This window comes from Coffea arabica, chromosome 6c (assembly GCF_036785885.1).
Source record: "Coffea arabica cultivar ET-39 chromosome 6c, Coffea Arabica ET-39 HiFi, whole genome shotgun sequence".
Classification (NCBI taxonomy): domain Eukaryota; kingdom Viridiplantae; phylum Streptophyta; class Magnoliopsida; order Gentianales; family Rubiaceae; genus Coffea; species Coffea arabica.
In genome coordinates this window covers 13,322,739-13,339,952 of record NC_092320.1, presented here as the reverse complement: position 1 = coordinate 13,339,952, position 17,214 = coordinate 13,322,739, and the positions used below count along the sequence as shown (strand labels likewise).

General features: G+C 34.4%; 5 protein-coding genes across 5 annotated transcripts; all 5 read left to right on the top strand.

Moving 5' to 3' along the window:
- The first annotated feature begins 3,690 nt into the window (after positions 1–3,690).
- On the top strand, positions 3,691–4,038 carry LOC113692966 (uncharacterized). The gene has a single exon (XM_027211563.1). It carries the CDS (start codon positions 3,691–3,693, stop codon positions 4,036–4,038), a length of 348 nt encoding a protein of 115 aa, XP_027067364.1.
- A 1,112-nt stretch (positions 4,039–5,150) lies between these two features.
- LOC113692965 (late embryogenesis abundant protein At1g64065-like) lies at positions 5,151–5,765 on the top strand. Its single transcript, XM_027211562.1, has one exon. It carries the CDS (start codon positions 5,151–5,153, stop codon positions 5,763–5,765), a length of 615 nt encoding a protein of 204 aa, XP_027067363.1.
- Positions 5,766–8,952: 3,187 nt separating this feature from the next.
- Positions 8,953–9,546, top strand: LOC113692964 (late embryogenesis abundant protein At1g64065-like). The gene has a single exon (XM_027211561.2). The coding sequence runs from the start codon at positions 8,953–8,955 to the stop codon at positions 9,544–9,546; it is 594 nt and encodes a 197-aa protein (XP_027067362.2).
- Positions 9,547–12,393: 2,847 nt separating this feature from the next.
- LOC113692963 (late embryogenesis abundant protein At1g64065-like) lies at positions 12,394–12,987 on the top strand. Its single transcript, XM_027211560.1, has one exon. It carries the CDS (start codon positions 12,394–12,396, stop codon positions 12,985–12,987), a length of 594 nt encoding a protein of 197 aa, XP_027067361.1.
- Positions 12,988–14,779: 1,792 nt separating this feature from the next.
- LOC113692962 (late embryogenesis abundant protein At1g64065-like) lies at positions 14,780–15,397 on the top strand. Its single transcript, XM_027211558.1, has one exon. The coding sequence runs from the start codon at positions 14,780–14,782 to the stop codon at positions 15,395–15,397; it is 618 nt and encodes a 205-aa protein (XP_027067359.1).
- The last annotated feature ends 1,817 nt before the right edge of the window (positions 15,398–17,214 follow it).

Genomic DNA, 17,214 nt, shown 5'->3' with positions numbered 1-17,214 from the left:
GAATGAATCAGGAGTAAACCTTTCTTTCTTTTTTTTTTTGGTGGGGTGTATTGGCTTTCCCTTGCTTAATGAGAAGATGTTGAAGGTTTAGCTGGTGGTGATGGAAAAACTTTAGCAGTGAAATGGAGCATTTATAGATGAATTGAATTAGCATGAGAGCTCCTTTTGTTGAAGAATTCTCGTATAACCAATGCCCAAAGTTAAGGAATTTCTACATCAGCCCTCAAAAGTTTTCCTGCCAATAACGCGCTCTGCAGTTATTGTTTTTACTTGACTTTCCACACATTCGGTTCAAGTTACACTGAAAATCTACGTTAGAATTGTCAAAAAAGACGCTTCTATTTGAAAAAAGACAAGGGAGCTTGAAGATATTTGTATTGATTGATCACGATTTTCCAACAGCTGGTTTGGAAAGTCTTTGATATACTCCCCTATAGTTCGTTATGCTAGCAAGATGACTTGGTCGTGATACAAGTACTTTGGTTGTTTCCTAATATATTCCTCGTTAACAAGTTCCTCCATTGGGTTTCATTTTCAAAATTGTTGTAATGACTTGGTGTGTGGTGTTGATATATTTTGTTTTTGTCAAGTTTAATTTATTCCTTGTGAAGTTGCTCTCTCCATTATGTTCCGTACTTCTGTCTTAAAATTGCTGTAATTTCTTAAGCGAAAGAAGTTAAAATTGCTGTACTAATTATGAAGTTGCCGTTCAAATGCCTGGAAAAGTTCTACTGCCATTATGTTCTGTTTTAAAATTGCTGTAATTTCTGAAGCGAAAGAAGAATTCCTGTGCTAATTACGACGTTGCCGTTCATTGTTGCCCCAAATCAGTGCTTATAGTTTAAGAAAATTTCAAAACTTCCTTTGCAATTAAGTTGCCCATAACTAATAAGAATATCTCCAATAGTCATTTGAACATTTATTCTGAGGTGCATCATGTGAAACAAAACAAAGCCCATTAGATCTGTTTTATCTGTTTCTTAAATCTGTAGCATCTATCCTTCATATTTGCTTTATATATATATATATATATGTTATGTTTGATGATATAATTTGATCTACTATTAGTGCAAATTTTAATGAAATTATGATATTTTTTTTAAAAAAAAAAAGCTAAAATTTCCATATTTGGTGTTCAAGTCCAAAGTCAAATCTAATGGTCCTACCAACTTGGTCTTGGAATTACAGTATAGAAGGTCATCTGTGGAAGACTGGGACCATTATCACTTTTAAACCGGCCAAACTTTGGTATGTCTTACAATAATATACAGAAACCAATAGTTGACAGTCGTTTGGGCCGTTCACCGCCACCAATGACCTAAATGTCTTGGCGAGATAAGAGGTCAAATGTTTAAATCTTACGTTCCATCATTTTCTTACTATATGACTTTTTTAAATCTATACGAATACGCACTCAATCTAATTTAATGGTGATTCAGTTCTCATCAATAAACAAATATTATACTATATACCTTTCCTAAATCTATACGGGTGCGCACCCATCTAATTTAATGGTAGCAATTATTTTAGAAAAGTTTTACGCCCTGTCATCTTTTCTAAAATTATTCTCATCTTGAATGACAAACTTAGGAGTTTTTTTTTCCCAATCAATTACCTTGGAAACATATGATTCATATCTCGGGGAAAAAAAAAAGAAAAGAAAGAAAAGGACTCACCAATTAGAAAGCACCACATAGGAGACCTGGATAACGAACTCATCTAGATTACATATAGGCAAAATCGTTCAAAATGTCTCTCACATTTCGTTAAATGAATTTTTTCATCGTTCACTTTTAAAATAGTAAATTTTCATTTCTTACAAAATCAAGGCGATAAATTTTGGTTCCAACCTAGTTTTTTTGACTAATTTTTACCTTGAATCCATCACGTAACCTATATATGAGCATTTTTTAAGGGAAAAAAAATGTTAAATATCATTTATAATTAAACAAATGACTAGAAATATATTCATTTTTAGTTCTAAAAAGGTAGCATTGGACCTAAATCATATTTACTCTTTTACTTAAAAAAAAGTGAGTTTTGACTTAATCCATATTCATTTTTGCGGAATCTAACTTTTCTATACATAAAAAATGACTCCATGTGCATCACGTGGTGATTTCAAAGTAACAAGTGGTCGAAAACTTAAATTGAAACCAAGTTTTATTAATTTGAATTTGTAAGAAATGTAAAGTTAATATTTAAAAACTGAAGGATGAAAAAATTTATTTGACGAAGATTTTGAACGATTTTTCGTTGCATAAAACCTAGCGCTTTCGAATTTATTACGTAACTTCCAGCTATCTAGAAAATCAAGAGATCACAGCCTTTAAACGCGTGACAAGATGTCAAGTTGTCAACAAACCATTCGGTGCTTCGGACCCAATATACACTCAAGTCTTTTTCGGATGAAAACTTCAATTAAGTAGTCCTAAGCAATTCCAACTAACACTAATTAATTAGAAAATCTGCTATCCTTCTATGCAAGGTAAGACCATATATGGTCCATGTGACTTCTCAAACTTTTCCATCACACTGAATTAGCTTTTCTTTTAGCACCTTCTCATTAATTAAGCGACCAACGAAATTCATTGATAGAATTCTGCAAGTGTACAAGATTAACCATAGTAATAATCATTTGGAGTATTTCAGAAGTTAAACCTACAGGAATAAATATTTAATATATTATTTCAATGAAAAACAAATAAATGAAACTGAATGAATGAAGAATGATTATTGCTAAATCAAAAAGAAATTAGGGCTACAAGTTTCTTCTAGGAAGAGTCAATTGATTTATTACCAGATCACTTTGATTACCATGAACAACAATTAAGATCATGCACAAATGAAATTCAATTATCTCCTTTAAGAGTGCAAGTAATTAGAGGTGTCATCAAATAGATTCCAAATATATCTCGAATCTAGACTTTTTTGCGTTTCTCCCTTTAGTGCACGGTTGTATGTCACATTTCAGTTCTTCACACAAACCACATATAATTACTCCTATTGCATCAAGTATAGAAATATAAATTAAATCAAAAGGTCCAAATCATGGGCATAAGATTAAACAATTAGTTCATAAATATCAAAATTAATCCATAAGTAAACCAATCAACTCTACAACCCTTGCCCTAATTAATGATTTAGCTACTTGTAATAATTATGAGATGCAAGAATTCAAAAATTGAAACGCAATACATAAAGACCAAGAGTAAAAAAAACTTCTCAATTTTATTTCGACAATCTTCAACTCTTGCATTTGAGCCGACCTTACATTTCTGAATTTTTCTGTATCCCAAAATGTACCTGCCCTCCTAAAAGTAACTCTAAGAGACTATTTATAATCTCTTAACCCTTGGACCTAAAATAGAACACTCCTGCCAAAAACTAAAATAGATATGCAGGACATACTTCAATTAGATCCTCCAAGTAATGGCACAGAACAGGGAAGCAATGGTGGATGAAGAGGTGGCCTGATCATTAGCTCAAAGAGATGAGCGTTGCAAGAAACGAATTAGTGTTTTGCATATGTAGCTGCCTTTGCGGTGTTCCAAACTGCTGTTATATTGGTCTTTGCACTCGTCCTGATAAAGGTCAAGAAGCCTAAATTTTTTTCGGGTAAATTCTGCCACATTTGAGGATTTCGACATTTCCTCATTAGTCACAAATGCTTCTTCATTCAACACAAGGATGATCGTGGAATTCTCAGTCAAGAATGCAAACATTGGCTGCTACAAGTATCGCAATAGCACCATTGGATTCTTCTATCAGGACTATGTGGTAAGGGAAGAAGCAGCGGTTACCAAAGGAAAGGCGAATATGCCATGGACCAAAACTTTCATTATTCCTGTGGATTTTAACTCCATCAATCTGCCAGGTGATGCACTTGGGAGTGAATTGAGGCAGCACACTTGGATCCCTTTGACATGCCGAGCAACACTAAGAGGAAAAGTGACGCTAATGTTGATCTTCAAGAAGAATAAGGTCACCAACATGAATTGTACCATAAATTTAAGTAAGATGACTTTCGGACAATAACTCCATCAATTTCCTGTCCTGTAAATAGTTATTAGTGAGGTACTAATCCAATAGACTTTCATATTTTTGGAGGGATTAAATCCACACCTTCCTGTGCTAAATCCACATCCTAAACACTCATATGACATTAAAACCCTTATCATTTAGTAAGTTTAGTTGTTATTTTTTTGCAGATTCTAAAGTTATCTTTTCATAATGAAATTAACAAAAATTATCTGCCTCCATAACACAAAGGTATGTTCTCAAAAGTGATCACAGTAAGGAACAGATTTCTCACACATGAATAAATCACAAAAATAACATTGTTTAATGGTGAAAAAAATAGAAAAAGATATCGTACTACTTCATTTGATCATTTTAGTAACCAAAAACTTGACGAGAAGCTAGATACAACTGTCGAAAAATTTTACAAGGAATGCTGTAGGCTTGTCAAGTCTGATTGTTACATATTGAGAATCAAAGTTTGATGTATTACATCATTGATAGACCCAAAAATCTCAAAACCTATGAAATGTTGGATAGGAAAATGACTAACACTCGATAGCTTACATAAATTAGAATAGAGTAAAACTAAAAAAAAATTTTGAAAGATAGAAATAAATAGGTAAAAGGACGGTGCAAGGCATACTATTTCTATCGTGGAAGCATAAATTTGGATTCAGAAAAATTTAGGAAGAGAGTATGGATTTAGTCCCTCCTTTATATTTTTTCAATACCTTTATAAGAAAATAATTAACTTATTTCTCCATGCTAAACAAACGGGAAAAGGGGCTCAATAAGAGCTGATTTCTTGTAGGCGCCAAAAACTTGTAGGTGCGTATGCGACCAGAACAAGCAAAGTTTTCAAAGTCTTTAACTTCAGCAGCAAAGTTCACTTATTCTCTCACAACAAAACTTTAAAAAGGTTGTCCCAAGTTTGGACCTCTAACGAACACCTATCTTTAGCACTGCAAAATATAAATACTCCATGAGACTGCCTAAACTTTTCCATCACCAGCAAAAGCTTTCATCAAGCTTTACATACGTCACCAAGCATCAAGCAATCAAAACAATTAAACAAACATCTCGTGCAAATAATCGCACATTTCCAGCACCAAACAGAATCAAAATCAATGGCAGAGAACGGTGCACGGAAGGCATATGATCAAGAGGTGGCCTCAGTGGCTCAAAGGGAAGAACGTCGCAAGAAATGGATGAAATGTTTTGCATACGTTGCAGCCTTTGCTGTATTCCACACAGCAGTCATATTGGTCTTCGCACTTGTGCTGATGAAGGTCAGGACGCCTAAATTCCGCCTGAGGTCTGCCGCATTTGAGGATTTCCAGGTTTCAACATTAAACACAAATGCTTCTTTTAGTACCAAGATGATTTCAGAGCTCTCTGTCAAGAATGCAAACTTCGGTCGCTACAAGTACCAGAATAGCACTATTGAATTCTTCTATCAGAAGTACAAGGTAGGAGAAGCTGTGGTTCCCAGGGGAAAGGCTAATTTCAGATCAACTAAGAAATTCGTCATTCCGGTGGATTTGTCCTCTGCCAATGTGCCCGGGGATGTACTAGGAAATGAATTGAGTCAACACGCTTGGATCCCTCTGACTAGCCGAGCAACATTGAGGGGAAAATTGATGCTAATGTTGATCTTCAAGAAAAATAAGTCCACCGACATGAATTGCACCATGAACCTCAATATCTCATCAAGGCAGCTCCAAGATTTGGAGTGCTCATAATTTGTCGCTTGGATCCTCGGTGACATGTTTTCTATGTCAACCCAATGCCACCAATAATATTGCGCCAAGTACCATGTTATTATTTACACTTGTGTTAAACCAAACCAAGTTAAATTATTAGAAAATTAAAATGTAAATAATAACATGACACTTGGCGCAACACTATTGATGACATTGAGTTGGCATAGAAAACATGTCACTAAGAATCCCAAGTGGTGATTGGATAGTGCATAGGTATTGACAGCCGGCTAGCTCCTCCGGTGGGTTTCTGTGTCCTTTGTACCGTTTTACAAAGTGATATACACAATAAGTTGCTTGCCTTTAACATGTTCCCCAAAAAGAAAAAGGAACTAAAGAACATCTAGTTGCGTGACGTGCCTAATACGTACAATTTTTTGTCAGCTTTCCTTCGCCGTTGGGTTTTTCTGGGATGCATCGAACTTCATCAGCATTTAACTGAAGTCGGTTGTTTTAGGAAGTCTCATGCAGCTGTAACGTACTGTTATGACACGGAATTTCAACGCCAGCCGGAAGTTAGTTAGCAATTAGTGGGACCAGCCGTTACTAGCAGTTGGTTTGTTAATTGTAACAGTTAGGTATCACCAAAGCAGATTGATTGAAGGAAATATAGGGCAGATACGTTGTATAACTAATAAAGTGCTTTCTGTACACTAGGACGCATCTGAGAATATTCAAATTGTACGCTCACTCATTTCTCGCAGTAAGAATTCTGCTCTTTTCTACTCTCTCTCTCCTTACCAACTCAAATCATAACACGTAAGCCATCACAAACTTCCGGGAGTGATTTTTTGCTACTTCATCAAATACTAGTAATTTAAGAGAGATGTCCATCCAATTTGTAAAGCTAGAGGAATATATTCCACATAAATGATTTTTTCACTCGTTGGAATTCCCATATAACCTTCACCCAAAAGGATAAAATAGTACAAGGCGCTCACACCAGAACACATTTAATGCGAAAATGTAGTTTTAGTTCCCAATGTATGGCGCGTGTGTCAAGTAGTTAGGTCTATAATATTTTCATCAAAACAAATTTGGTCTCTAAAATTTCTGATTTTAGATACATTTCGGACAATTGACGGAAATTAAACATTAAAAAGTGATAAAAAAAAACAAATTTTAATTAGTCAACAACTTTGATTATGCCTTTTTGCTCCCCAAAAATGTTTTGAATTTGAATCATTACGGTCTATTAAGTTTTAAATAGTTATACTGTGGTTTTAGGATGAAATGAAATATGAACTAGGTCAAACTTTTGTTTAAAAAAAGTGCAAAAATGAATCAAACTTCTTGTTGTTTTTTCATTTTTATCTCATTTATTCATCCAACTATTTCTCACAGGTTTCTTCCCCTTTTGTATAGTTAGTTTCAAATTTAGCATTATGTGTGTATTTATTGTTTTAAATTATAAATAATTAATTGATAACAAGTCTGTCATTTTTTTACTAGTATTAATAACTAAACATTTATTTAAATATCCTTTTAAAACATAAGAATCTATACTATATGTAAATTAGGTTGACAATTTTTTTTCACATTTCAACAGGTTATCAATTAAGATGAAGTTGATATTGTAGAATTATTTTAATCATTCAATAAAATTATCAATGTGTACAAATAGCAAAATAAATATTTTAAAACTTTACTATTGGAACCTGGAATTTTAATAGGTAAGAAAGATAATAAAAAATATAAGGGATTTTTTTAAAAAAAAAATTTCCAAAAAACACATCATATAGATATTTACATTCACTAATTTTTTTAAAATCACCATTACGAACTACCAATTTACAACCTATTCCACTAGTCATGGAAGAATTTGTTTAGTAGTAATTAATAAAGTTATTTATTAACACCAAAATTTTCTCATTTTCTTCAACTAATTGGAACACATCTATTTTTTATTTAATTAATTCACATTCCATTTTGTCTTAAAATGCTAATTATAATTACTTAAAATATTATGAAGAAAAATTGCAAAATGAACACTTTTGAGTAATAACAATTTGATTTTGATAGTTAATTATTATGATTTTCAGTCAGTGGTCCTAAATTTACTTAAAATGAGAAACTTTGAGGACCCAATTAGTTTTGATGGAAACTTGAGGAGCCAATTTAGCACATAAGCCAATATCGGGAACCAAAAATTGCATTTCTCTGTACACATTGTAAGCAGTGACTTTCATATATAGAATGTTTCATGGTAGTTTTATGGCCACCCATCTCTCCTCTCTCTCTCTCTCTCGATTAATCGTTTAGTAATGGCTAGCTTGTGTATGTTGTTCAAACACAAAAATTTAATTGATGAAGTAAATCAATTTAAGGGGTATAATTGAAAGACTTCACACATTTTCTGTACTTTAATGGCAGTTTTAAAAATAACTCATTTTGTAATCTTTGATTATATAAATTTGGAAGTCTCTCACTAGAAAACATTTTGTGTAGCATCAAGAGGAATTTTATATGCTAAGAGAAAATTGAGTTATTACACCTGAATTGCATCTGGAATACCACTTTTTGTGCAACAGCTCACCACCCGTTCAAGCAACTAGGTGAAAAGTGGATTGATCCGATCCGTATGTATTTTGCTACCCAAAAGAAATTTGGATTTACATTTGATGAAAGGAACTTCTCTTCTTCTCTCTCTCTCTCTCTCTCTCTCTTTTTTTTCTTGCCTGTTTCACACTCTTTCCTTTTGTTTAGAGAATTATATATAACACCGCCCCCCCCCCCCCCCCCCCCCCCCCCCCCCAAAACAAAAACCCCAAATCCACCCGACACTGGATGGGCAATGATCTTATTTTCAACAAAATCATACTAAAGCCTTGCTGGGCAGCTATAGTCAAAAAACTTGCAGGCGCGTATAGGACGAGATCAAAAAGTTTACAGAGTCTTTAACTTCAGCAGCAAAAGTTCACTTGTTCTCGCAAGAAAACTTCAAAATAGTTGTCCTAAGCGCGGACCTCTTAACACATCAATAAACACCTCTCTTTGGTACACGTTTTATGGATCTATAAATACCCCACGAGACTGCCTAAACTTTTTCATCACCGCTGAAAGCTTCCTTCAAGCTTTATATACTTCGCCAAGAATCAAGCAATCAAAACTATTCAACAAACATTTCGTGCAAATAGCCACATTCCAGCACCAAAAAGAATTAAAATCAATGGCATATGATCAAGAGGTGGCCTCAGTGGCTCAAAGGGAAGAGCGTCGCAAGAAACGGATGAAATGTTTTGCATACGTTGCAGCCTTCGCTGTGTTCCAAACAGCAGTCATATTGGTCTTCGCACTTGTGGTGATGAAGGTCAGGGCGCCTAAATTCCGCGTGAGGTCTGCCGCACTTGAGGATTTCCAGGTTTCAACATTGACCACAAATGCTTCTTTTAGTACCAAGATGATTGCAGAGCTCTCTGTCAAGAACGCAAACTTCGGTCGCTACAAGTACCAGAATAGCACTATTGAATTCTTCTATCAGAACTACAAGGTGGGAGAAGCTGTGGTTCCCAGGGGAAAGGCTAATTTCAGATCAACCAAGAAATTCGTTGTTCCGGTGGATTTGTCCTCTGCCAATGTGCCCGGGGATGTACTAGGAAATGAATTGAGTCCACACGCTTGGATCCCTCTGACTAGCCGAGCAACATTGAAAGGCAAACTGACGCTAATGTTGATCTTCAAGAAAAATAAGTCCACCAACATGAATTGCACCATGAACCTCAATATCCCATCTAGGCAGCTCCAAGATTTGAAGTGTTCATAATTTGCCAAATTGATTGCCTCTGTTGTCTTTTGTTTTTTTTTTTTTTCCCTTGGATGTCGTATTTAGAGTAGATGATTCTTTAATTTGTTTGTTTATTTGTTTGAGGGGAGACTTGATAGTGCATGTTTCTTGACGGCTATCGCCCCTGGTCGCTTCTGTAAATACAATAATTTGCTTGCCTTAACATTTTCCCCTATTATTCAGTGGCTCCCTTTCTTCCTTCTTTTGGAAAAATTTCAGTACAGATACAATGCCAGCATTATTTCAATATTCTACCTAAAAAGCAATAATGAACAAATATAACATTTGATATAATAATCTGAGGGCTCGCCAAGCATGTTTAATTTACCCCAGAGATTCGTACTTTGGAAATTAGGTGAAAAAAAAATACATAAAATATGGGCATGGCAGCTGGACAAAATTTTTTTTTTTTTTTCCATTTTTGAGCTGCAGCTGGAGAATTAGTTTGGGTATTCTGTAAGAATAAAGCCATACGTAAAATTTGATTTGCAGAAGTTAAGCTGCTCAAGCGCAAAAAAAAAGAAAATATAAGTTACATGACGTGGGTAACACAATTTTTTGTCAGCTTTCCTTCACTCTTGGATTTTTCTAGTAAGCATCGAACTTCGTATGCTTTTGGCTTCAATTATTGTCGCATTCTTTAGAAACTTCTGCGAGTGATTTTTTGCTACTTGATCAGAGTAGTAATATAAGAAAGATGTCTTTCCAATTTATAAAGCCAGAGCAATATATTCCATCTTATAAATAGTTTTTTCTCCCCTTTTGAATACGAACATTATCTTTATAGGAAAGGACAAAATGGTACAAGGCGCTCACACCAGATCATATTATAAGCAATGACCTCCTAGCTCTAGAATGTCTCAAGGTAGTTTTAAGGCCACCCATCCTTTTTTTTTTTTTTTTAAGTTTTTGCTTTTTAATTTAATGAAGCACACACATAGGGTGTGTGTGCTAGAGCCACTAGTAACGGCCTTGTATATGTTGTTTAAAGAAAAAAATTTTAATTGATGAAGATAATCAATTTAAGGGGTATAACCGAAAGGCTTACAATTCTAGAGGCTTAATTTACAATTTTTTCTGGATTTTAATGGAAATTTTAAATCTAATCCGTTGTGTAATCTTTGATGTTATAAACTTGGAATTTTCTCATTGAAAAATATTTTATCATCGTGTAGATTTTTTTCTGAGTGAACTATACTATATCAGCATTCCACCTTTTATGAAGTAAAAAGAGAATCCCCTATCCTTTGCATTTAGAAACATTTTATTTTGGTTCGAATTTAGTTTGATTAGCATAATATTGAAAAGTTTATCTGCATTTGATTTGATAGATAAACAAGTCTTATTTAAACTCATAACAATAGATAGACAATTTTTAGCTTGATTGTCTTTGTTTATATAAGATTTTCAAATTTTTTATTGAGCAAATGTAAATTGTAAATAACATATCTACCAAATATCATTTTTCAAGCTTAGGAGGGTGGGCAAGTGCTTAATATCAAAATGATTTCTTAAGGTTAATATTACAATAGCGTAAACGTCAAAAATAATCACTAAACTATTTAATTTGGCATGGTCTAGTCACCTAACTTTATTTTTTGGTTAAAAATTCACTCTACTCTTTAAAATGAATCTTTGGCATATTTTAGGCATTACTAGTGCATTGAAAATCATCATCAAGGAGGTATTAATAAACTTGCTTTCTAAATGGTCATTCTCTGATGTGTAGCTTTGTTGGAAACTTCAGCAAGTGCTTTTTGCAACTTGAACAATTTTAAAATTCAAATGCTTAGTTAATATAAAAAAAATTAAAATAAATGGCCTTGTAAATGTTTTTTTTTTTTTTTGGCCTTTCACATGTTTGATGAATATAGAAAATTAACCATGAAGTGAAGAAGATCAATTAAGAGGGTAAGATTGAAAGAGTTACAATTGGAGAGGCTAAAATGACACTTTCTTGCAATTTAGAGGGCGATTTTAGAATTTAATTCCTTTAGATGTTTTAGAGGTCAAAAAATTTACGTGCAACACAATTAGTTTAACTTGATGCAATTTTTTTCTTTTAGGAATTTTATGTCTTCGGTCATCTAACAATGTTGCAGTATTACATTAATCCAATATACTTGCGATGTATACTAAGGCAATGGACAAGATATTATATTTTTAAGTGCAATATATATATATATATATATATGAAAATAATTTTACTTTTTTTCCTTGCTAAAACAAATGGGAAAGGGGGTTACCAGAATTGCAAACTTCTTCTGTAGTATCCCATTCGGGTTTATATATGCTAAGAAGAAAATTGAGTTATATCCCATTGTTAAGGAAAACGAAAGACGAGCATCACCCCAAAAGGGGATAAAACATAAAGAAGGTTCTGTAATACCATAGTGGCGCATTAACACTCCTCAAAGCCCCAAATCCACCGCAAACTGGATAAGCAATCTTATTTTCAAAAAAATCATACTGGTGTCTTGTTGGGCGACTTCCTATCTTCTGGATCATCAAATAAGTCAAAACCTCGTAAGCGCGTAAACTACAATAGCAAGTTTACGAAGCCATTATTAACTTTAGCAGAAAAGTTCACTTGCTTTCACAAGAAAACTTCAAAAAAAGTGGACCTCTAACTAACATCAATATATAAACACCTCTCTTTAGCACTATAAATCTATAAACACCCCAAGAGACTGCCTAAACTTTTCCATCACCGCTAAAAGCTTCGTTCAATCTTTATATACTTCGCCAAGCAACAAGCAATCAAAACAATTCAACAAACATCTCGTGCAAATAGATACATTCCAGCACCAAAAAGAATCAAAATCAATGGCATATGATCAAGAGATGGCCTCAGTGGCTCAAAGGGAAGAGCGTCGCAAGAAACGGATGAAATGTTTTGCATACGTTGCAGCCTTCGCTGTGTTCCAAACAGCAGTCATATTGGTCTTCGCACTTGTGGTGATGAAGGTCAGGGCGCCTAAATTCCGCGTGAGGTCTGCCGCACTTGAGGATTTCCAGGTTTCAACATTGACCACAAATGCTTCTTTTAGCACCAAGATGATTGCAGAGCTCTCTGTCAAGAATGCAAACTTTGGTCGCTACAAGTACCAGAATAGCACTATTGAATTCTTCTATCAGAACTACAAGGTAGGAGAAGCTGTGGTTCCCAGGGGAAAGGCTAATTTCAGATCAACCAAGAAATTCGTCATTCCGGTGGATTTATCCTCTGCCAATGTGCCCGGGGGTGTACTAGGAAATGAATTGAGTCCACACGCCTGGATCCCTCTGACTAGCCGAGCAACATTGAGGGGAAAATTGACGCTAATGTTGATCTTCAAGAAAAATAAGTCCACCGACATGAATTGCACCATGAACCTCAATATCTCATCCAGGCAGCTCCAAGATTTGAAGTGCTCATAATTTGTCATGTTGATTCCTTTTTTATTTTTTGTTTTTCTGGTTAATATCATGCATCGCTTCCATAGATTTCCTTGGATGAATTTATTATAATATACGAATTCTTTTGTTTGTTGATTTGTCTGAGGCGAGACTGGAGAGTGCATGTTTCTTGACGGCTATCGATCTCCCCCCTTATTGTTTTACTAAGCAAATATATTCCATAAGTGGCTTGCTTAAAATGTTCGCCCGTCGCTCATTACGATCCATCTTCCATGTTCTAGAAGAATTGTCATACCGTATAATTCCGGTATTATTCAAAATTTTGAGAAAAGAAGTTATAGACAAATACCAAAATTTGAAGCAGTTTACCATTCTGAGGTTTGCGCCAAGAATTCTGGAAATTACGTTAAAAAGATAGGACTCTGAAATGAAAAAAAATACTTATATGCTGTGGTTTCAAGGTAATTTTTTGGCTACCCATAAACTTTTTGTACCTTTTTTCTATTAAGCATACAAATGCAATAATGTGTACCAAAATCTCTTGATTTCCTAGCATATATATGGTGTGTAAACAAAAGATGAATTGATTGATTTTTTTTTTTTACTTCAATTTAAGGGGTAAAATTGAAAGACCTTATAATTTTAGAGGCTCATTTCACAGTTTATGTTATATGGATGTGGAAATCGTACAAAGACAAATAAAAAGGCATAGTATCACATGCTACCAAATAGTGTGTCACTGCTATCAACTTCCCATGATCTTGTAACTCGTAATGAAAATGTTCTAATGAAAAAACAGAATGGAGGAAAGGGTTGACAAGAATAGCTGATTGCTTTGAATGGCAGATAGGATCTTTTCAATGTGAAAATCGATTTGAACATAGGCAATATATTTGATTCATTAAGCTTAAGGCGATCGATCGCCACTTAATGTGACTGAACGAATACCTTCTCTACAATAACATCGCTTAGGCAAATAACCAAAAAGTGGCTTAATCCGTGGGTATTTTACTAATTATTTCCGGAATAAATCATTGATAATGAGAATTGAAGACTAAATTTTAAGTTTTTCCCAAAAAGAAAAATTACTAGTTGAAAATTAAGTGTCCAATAAACCTTTATAGCATAACGTATTTCTTTTCTGTAAATTTTTTTCTTTAAAAAAAAAAAACTCTGGTTCTATAACCAAAAAAAATCCAGAGTTGCAGACTTGCTCAAAGAACTTTTGTCTATCTTCTTGTTGAATTTTTATCCTTTAACTATCTATAATTATTTCGGAAAATTTTATTTAACTATCTATAATTTAAAAAAAAAACTCTGGTTCTGTAACCAAAAAGACCCAGAGCCTCAGACTTGCTCCAAGAACTTTTGTCAATCTTCTTGTTGAATTTTTATTCTTTGTCTATCTATAATTATTTCTGAATTATTAATCTAAAAATAGTCTCCAGCTTTAGAAAGAAAGAATATTTAATGGTTTCTAGGGTCCTTCTTGAGTACTTTTGCCGGGCAGCTTCCTGCTCTCTGGAACATCACCAAGTTGAAAATCTCTCAAGCGCGTATACGACAAGAGAAATTTTACAAAATCTGACTTAAGCAAAAGTCACTCGTTTTCTCAAGAAAACTTCAAAAAAGTTATCTCCTGATGCGGAAATCTTATCGCCAAATCTCATACCTCGTCATAGTACTATGACACTATAAATACAGGCTGCCTAAAGTTTTCCATCCCCACTAAAAGCTTCGTTCACCTTTATATTCTACCCGCAGCAGCAAGCTATCAAAACAAAAATCTCGTGCAAATAGATTGTCAAAATCAATGGCAGAGAACGGTCAGCAACGAAAGGCCTATGACGAAGAGGCGGCCTCAATTGCTGAAAGAGAAGAGGGTCGCAAGAAACGAATGAAGTGTCTTGCATATGTTGCAGCCTTCGCTGTGTTTCAAACAGCTGTTATACTGGTCTTTGCACTCGTTGTGATGAAGGTCAGGACCCCTAAATTCCGAGTAAGATCTGCCACGTTTGATGATTTCCAGGTTTCAACATTGGTCACAAATGCTTCTTTCAGCGCAAGGATGAATGCAGAACTTTCCGTCGAGAACGCAAATTTTGGTCGCTACAAGTACCAAGATACCAATATTGAATTTTTCTATCAGGACTATAAGGTAGGAGAAGCTGTTTCTCCCAAAGGAAAGGCTAATTTCAAGTCGACCAAGAAATTCATTGTCCCAGTGGATTTGAACTCTGCCAATGTGCCGGGAGACGTATTAGGAAATGAACTCAGGCAACAACCTTGGATCCCTCTGACTAGCCGGGCAACGTTAAAAGGAAAAGTGACACTTATGTTGATTTTTAAGAAAAACAAGTCCACCAACATGAATTGCACCATGAACCTTAATACTTCTTCTAGGCAGATCCAGGATTTGGAATGCAAATGATTTCATCAAGTACCCTCGTCCTAGTTTATCCTAATGTAACATATTTTTCTATTGGTGATATTTTGTATAGAAAGTCTTTTATTTGTGATTGTTTGGGAGAGTAACGTAGTTTACTCCAATCTCCAATTAGTCATTATTTGTAGTATGTACTATTTTTCAGTTCAAATGTTTTAGTGAATATTATCCCTTTGGTCTTGTAAACCGCTTTTCTGTCATTGACTGAGGTTTCCACTTCTGGTTGAAGATTACTGCTGCCAATTTCTGTCTAAATACGGCTAGAAGTTATTCCCAGCGAAGGATGGTGCTATAAATAGTAGTGTTACTGATTTCTCAAAGGCGCTTCCAATTTTCAAAGGATTATTTTTTTCTAATAGTAAATTCGAATATTAGATACTCCCTCCGTCCCACTTTGATAGTCCTATTTTTTTCTTTTACGTCTGTCCCAAATTGTAGTTCAGTTTCCAATTAAAGAATGTAGTTGTATTTTAATTTTCCTAAAATACCCTTATTCAATGTAAGTTGTTGTTACTATAAACCTACCCCATTTAATGAGAGTTAATTCTTTTTTACCATCAATTCAAGTTCTCATAAAGTTATACTCTAATTAATGTGAGGGTATTTTAGAAAAATAGCTACCTAAATTGATTGTTCCAACAAAGTTAACTATTTTTTCTTAAACTGTGTGAAAAAACAACCAGGACCATCAAAGTGGGATGGAGGGAGTACAATTAAGAAAACATTTCAAGTCTATAATGCTAAAACAAGCAAAGTATATAATGCTAAAACAAGCAATAAGAAGTTAAATTTTCCAATGCTCAAAGATAATTAAGCTCAACGTAAACTGAAAAAAAAAAATCTTTCTACTTGCGCTTTTCTGAAAAATAAAGGACTTTTTTTTTTTTTGAATAAAATACCCATTGCTTTTGAGGAGAACCACTTGCCTAACTATCGAGACAATCGTTAACTAATTAGGCGTTCTTTAGATTTTGGGCATGTCATGTTCATGTAGATGATGACTTGTTAAAAGGGAAGACTTCTAGGGAGAAATGCTCGTTGAACCCTTGGGGTGTATTGCCTCAATCGTACGTTTTATACAGATTTTTGAGTTCATATAAAATCACGACCAATGTAATTTTCCAAAACTTGCTCTCAGTCACTAGATTCAATATTTAAATGAAATTGGGAAATAGGGAGCTTGGGTTTTCCTGAATTTTCCTAGATATTACGAATACGGTCACACTAAGAGAGGATTCCGAAATTGAAAATAAATTCAGTTGAATTTACTAGCATTACTGATGTCTGACCGATCGATGTGATATTAATTAATTTAAAACATATATTTTTTAATAGATAAAAAAAGATATTAGAAAACTACGTTAGATGATAACTAGTTTTGAAATCTGTCTAGGCAGCTGTAAAGGAGAACTTACGAGACATTTTTGAGTTAATGCTTCTAGAAATCGTACCCAGCAGTCAACACTGGCAGAATTAAGTGGCTGTGAATTAGTCATTGACTCAATGGTGCGTGACTCCCAACTTCAAATCAAATGTTTATCTGGTAGACTTCTGCAGGGCAACTTCCTAATATCTGGAAACTTGGGAAAGTCAACAAATCAAAGCCGTTAAGAGCGTGTTCAAAGGAAACACTCGAGAACTGGCTTTGCTAAGTCTCCTCCTGCCTTTGCCGTTAGCTTTAAGTCACTCGTTTTCTTTTCACAAGAAAGAGAAAATCTTAAACGTTGGAGTTCTTCGCCGCAACGGATTTTCTGTTCCACCATTTCCTGTGCTACACTTTATTTCACTTTTTATTATATTAT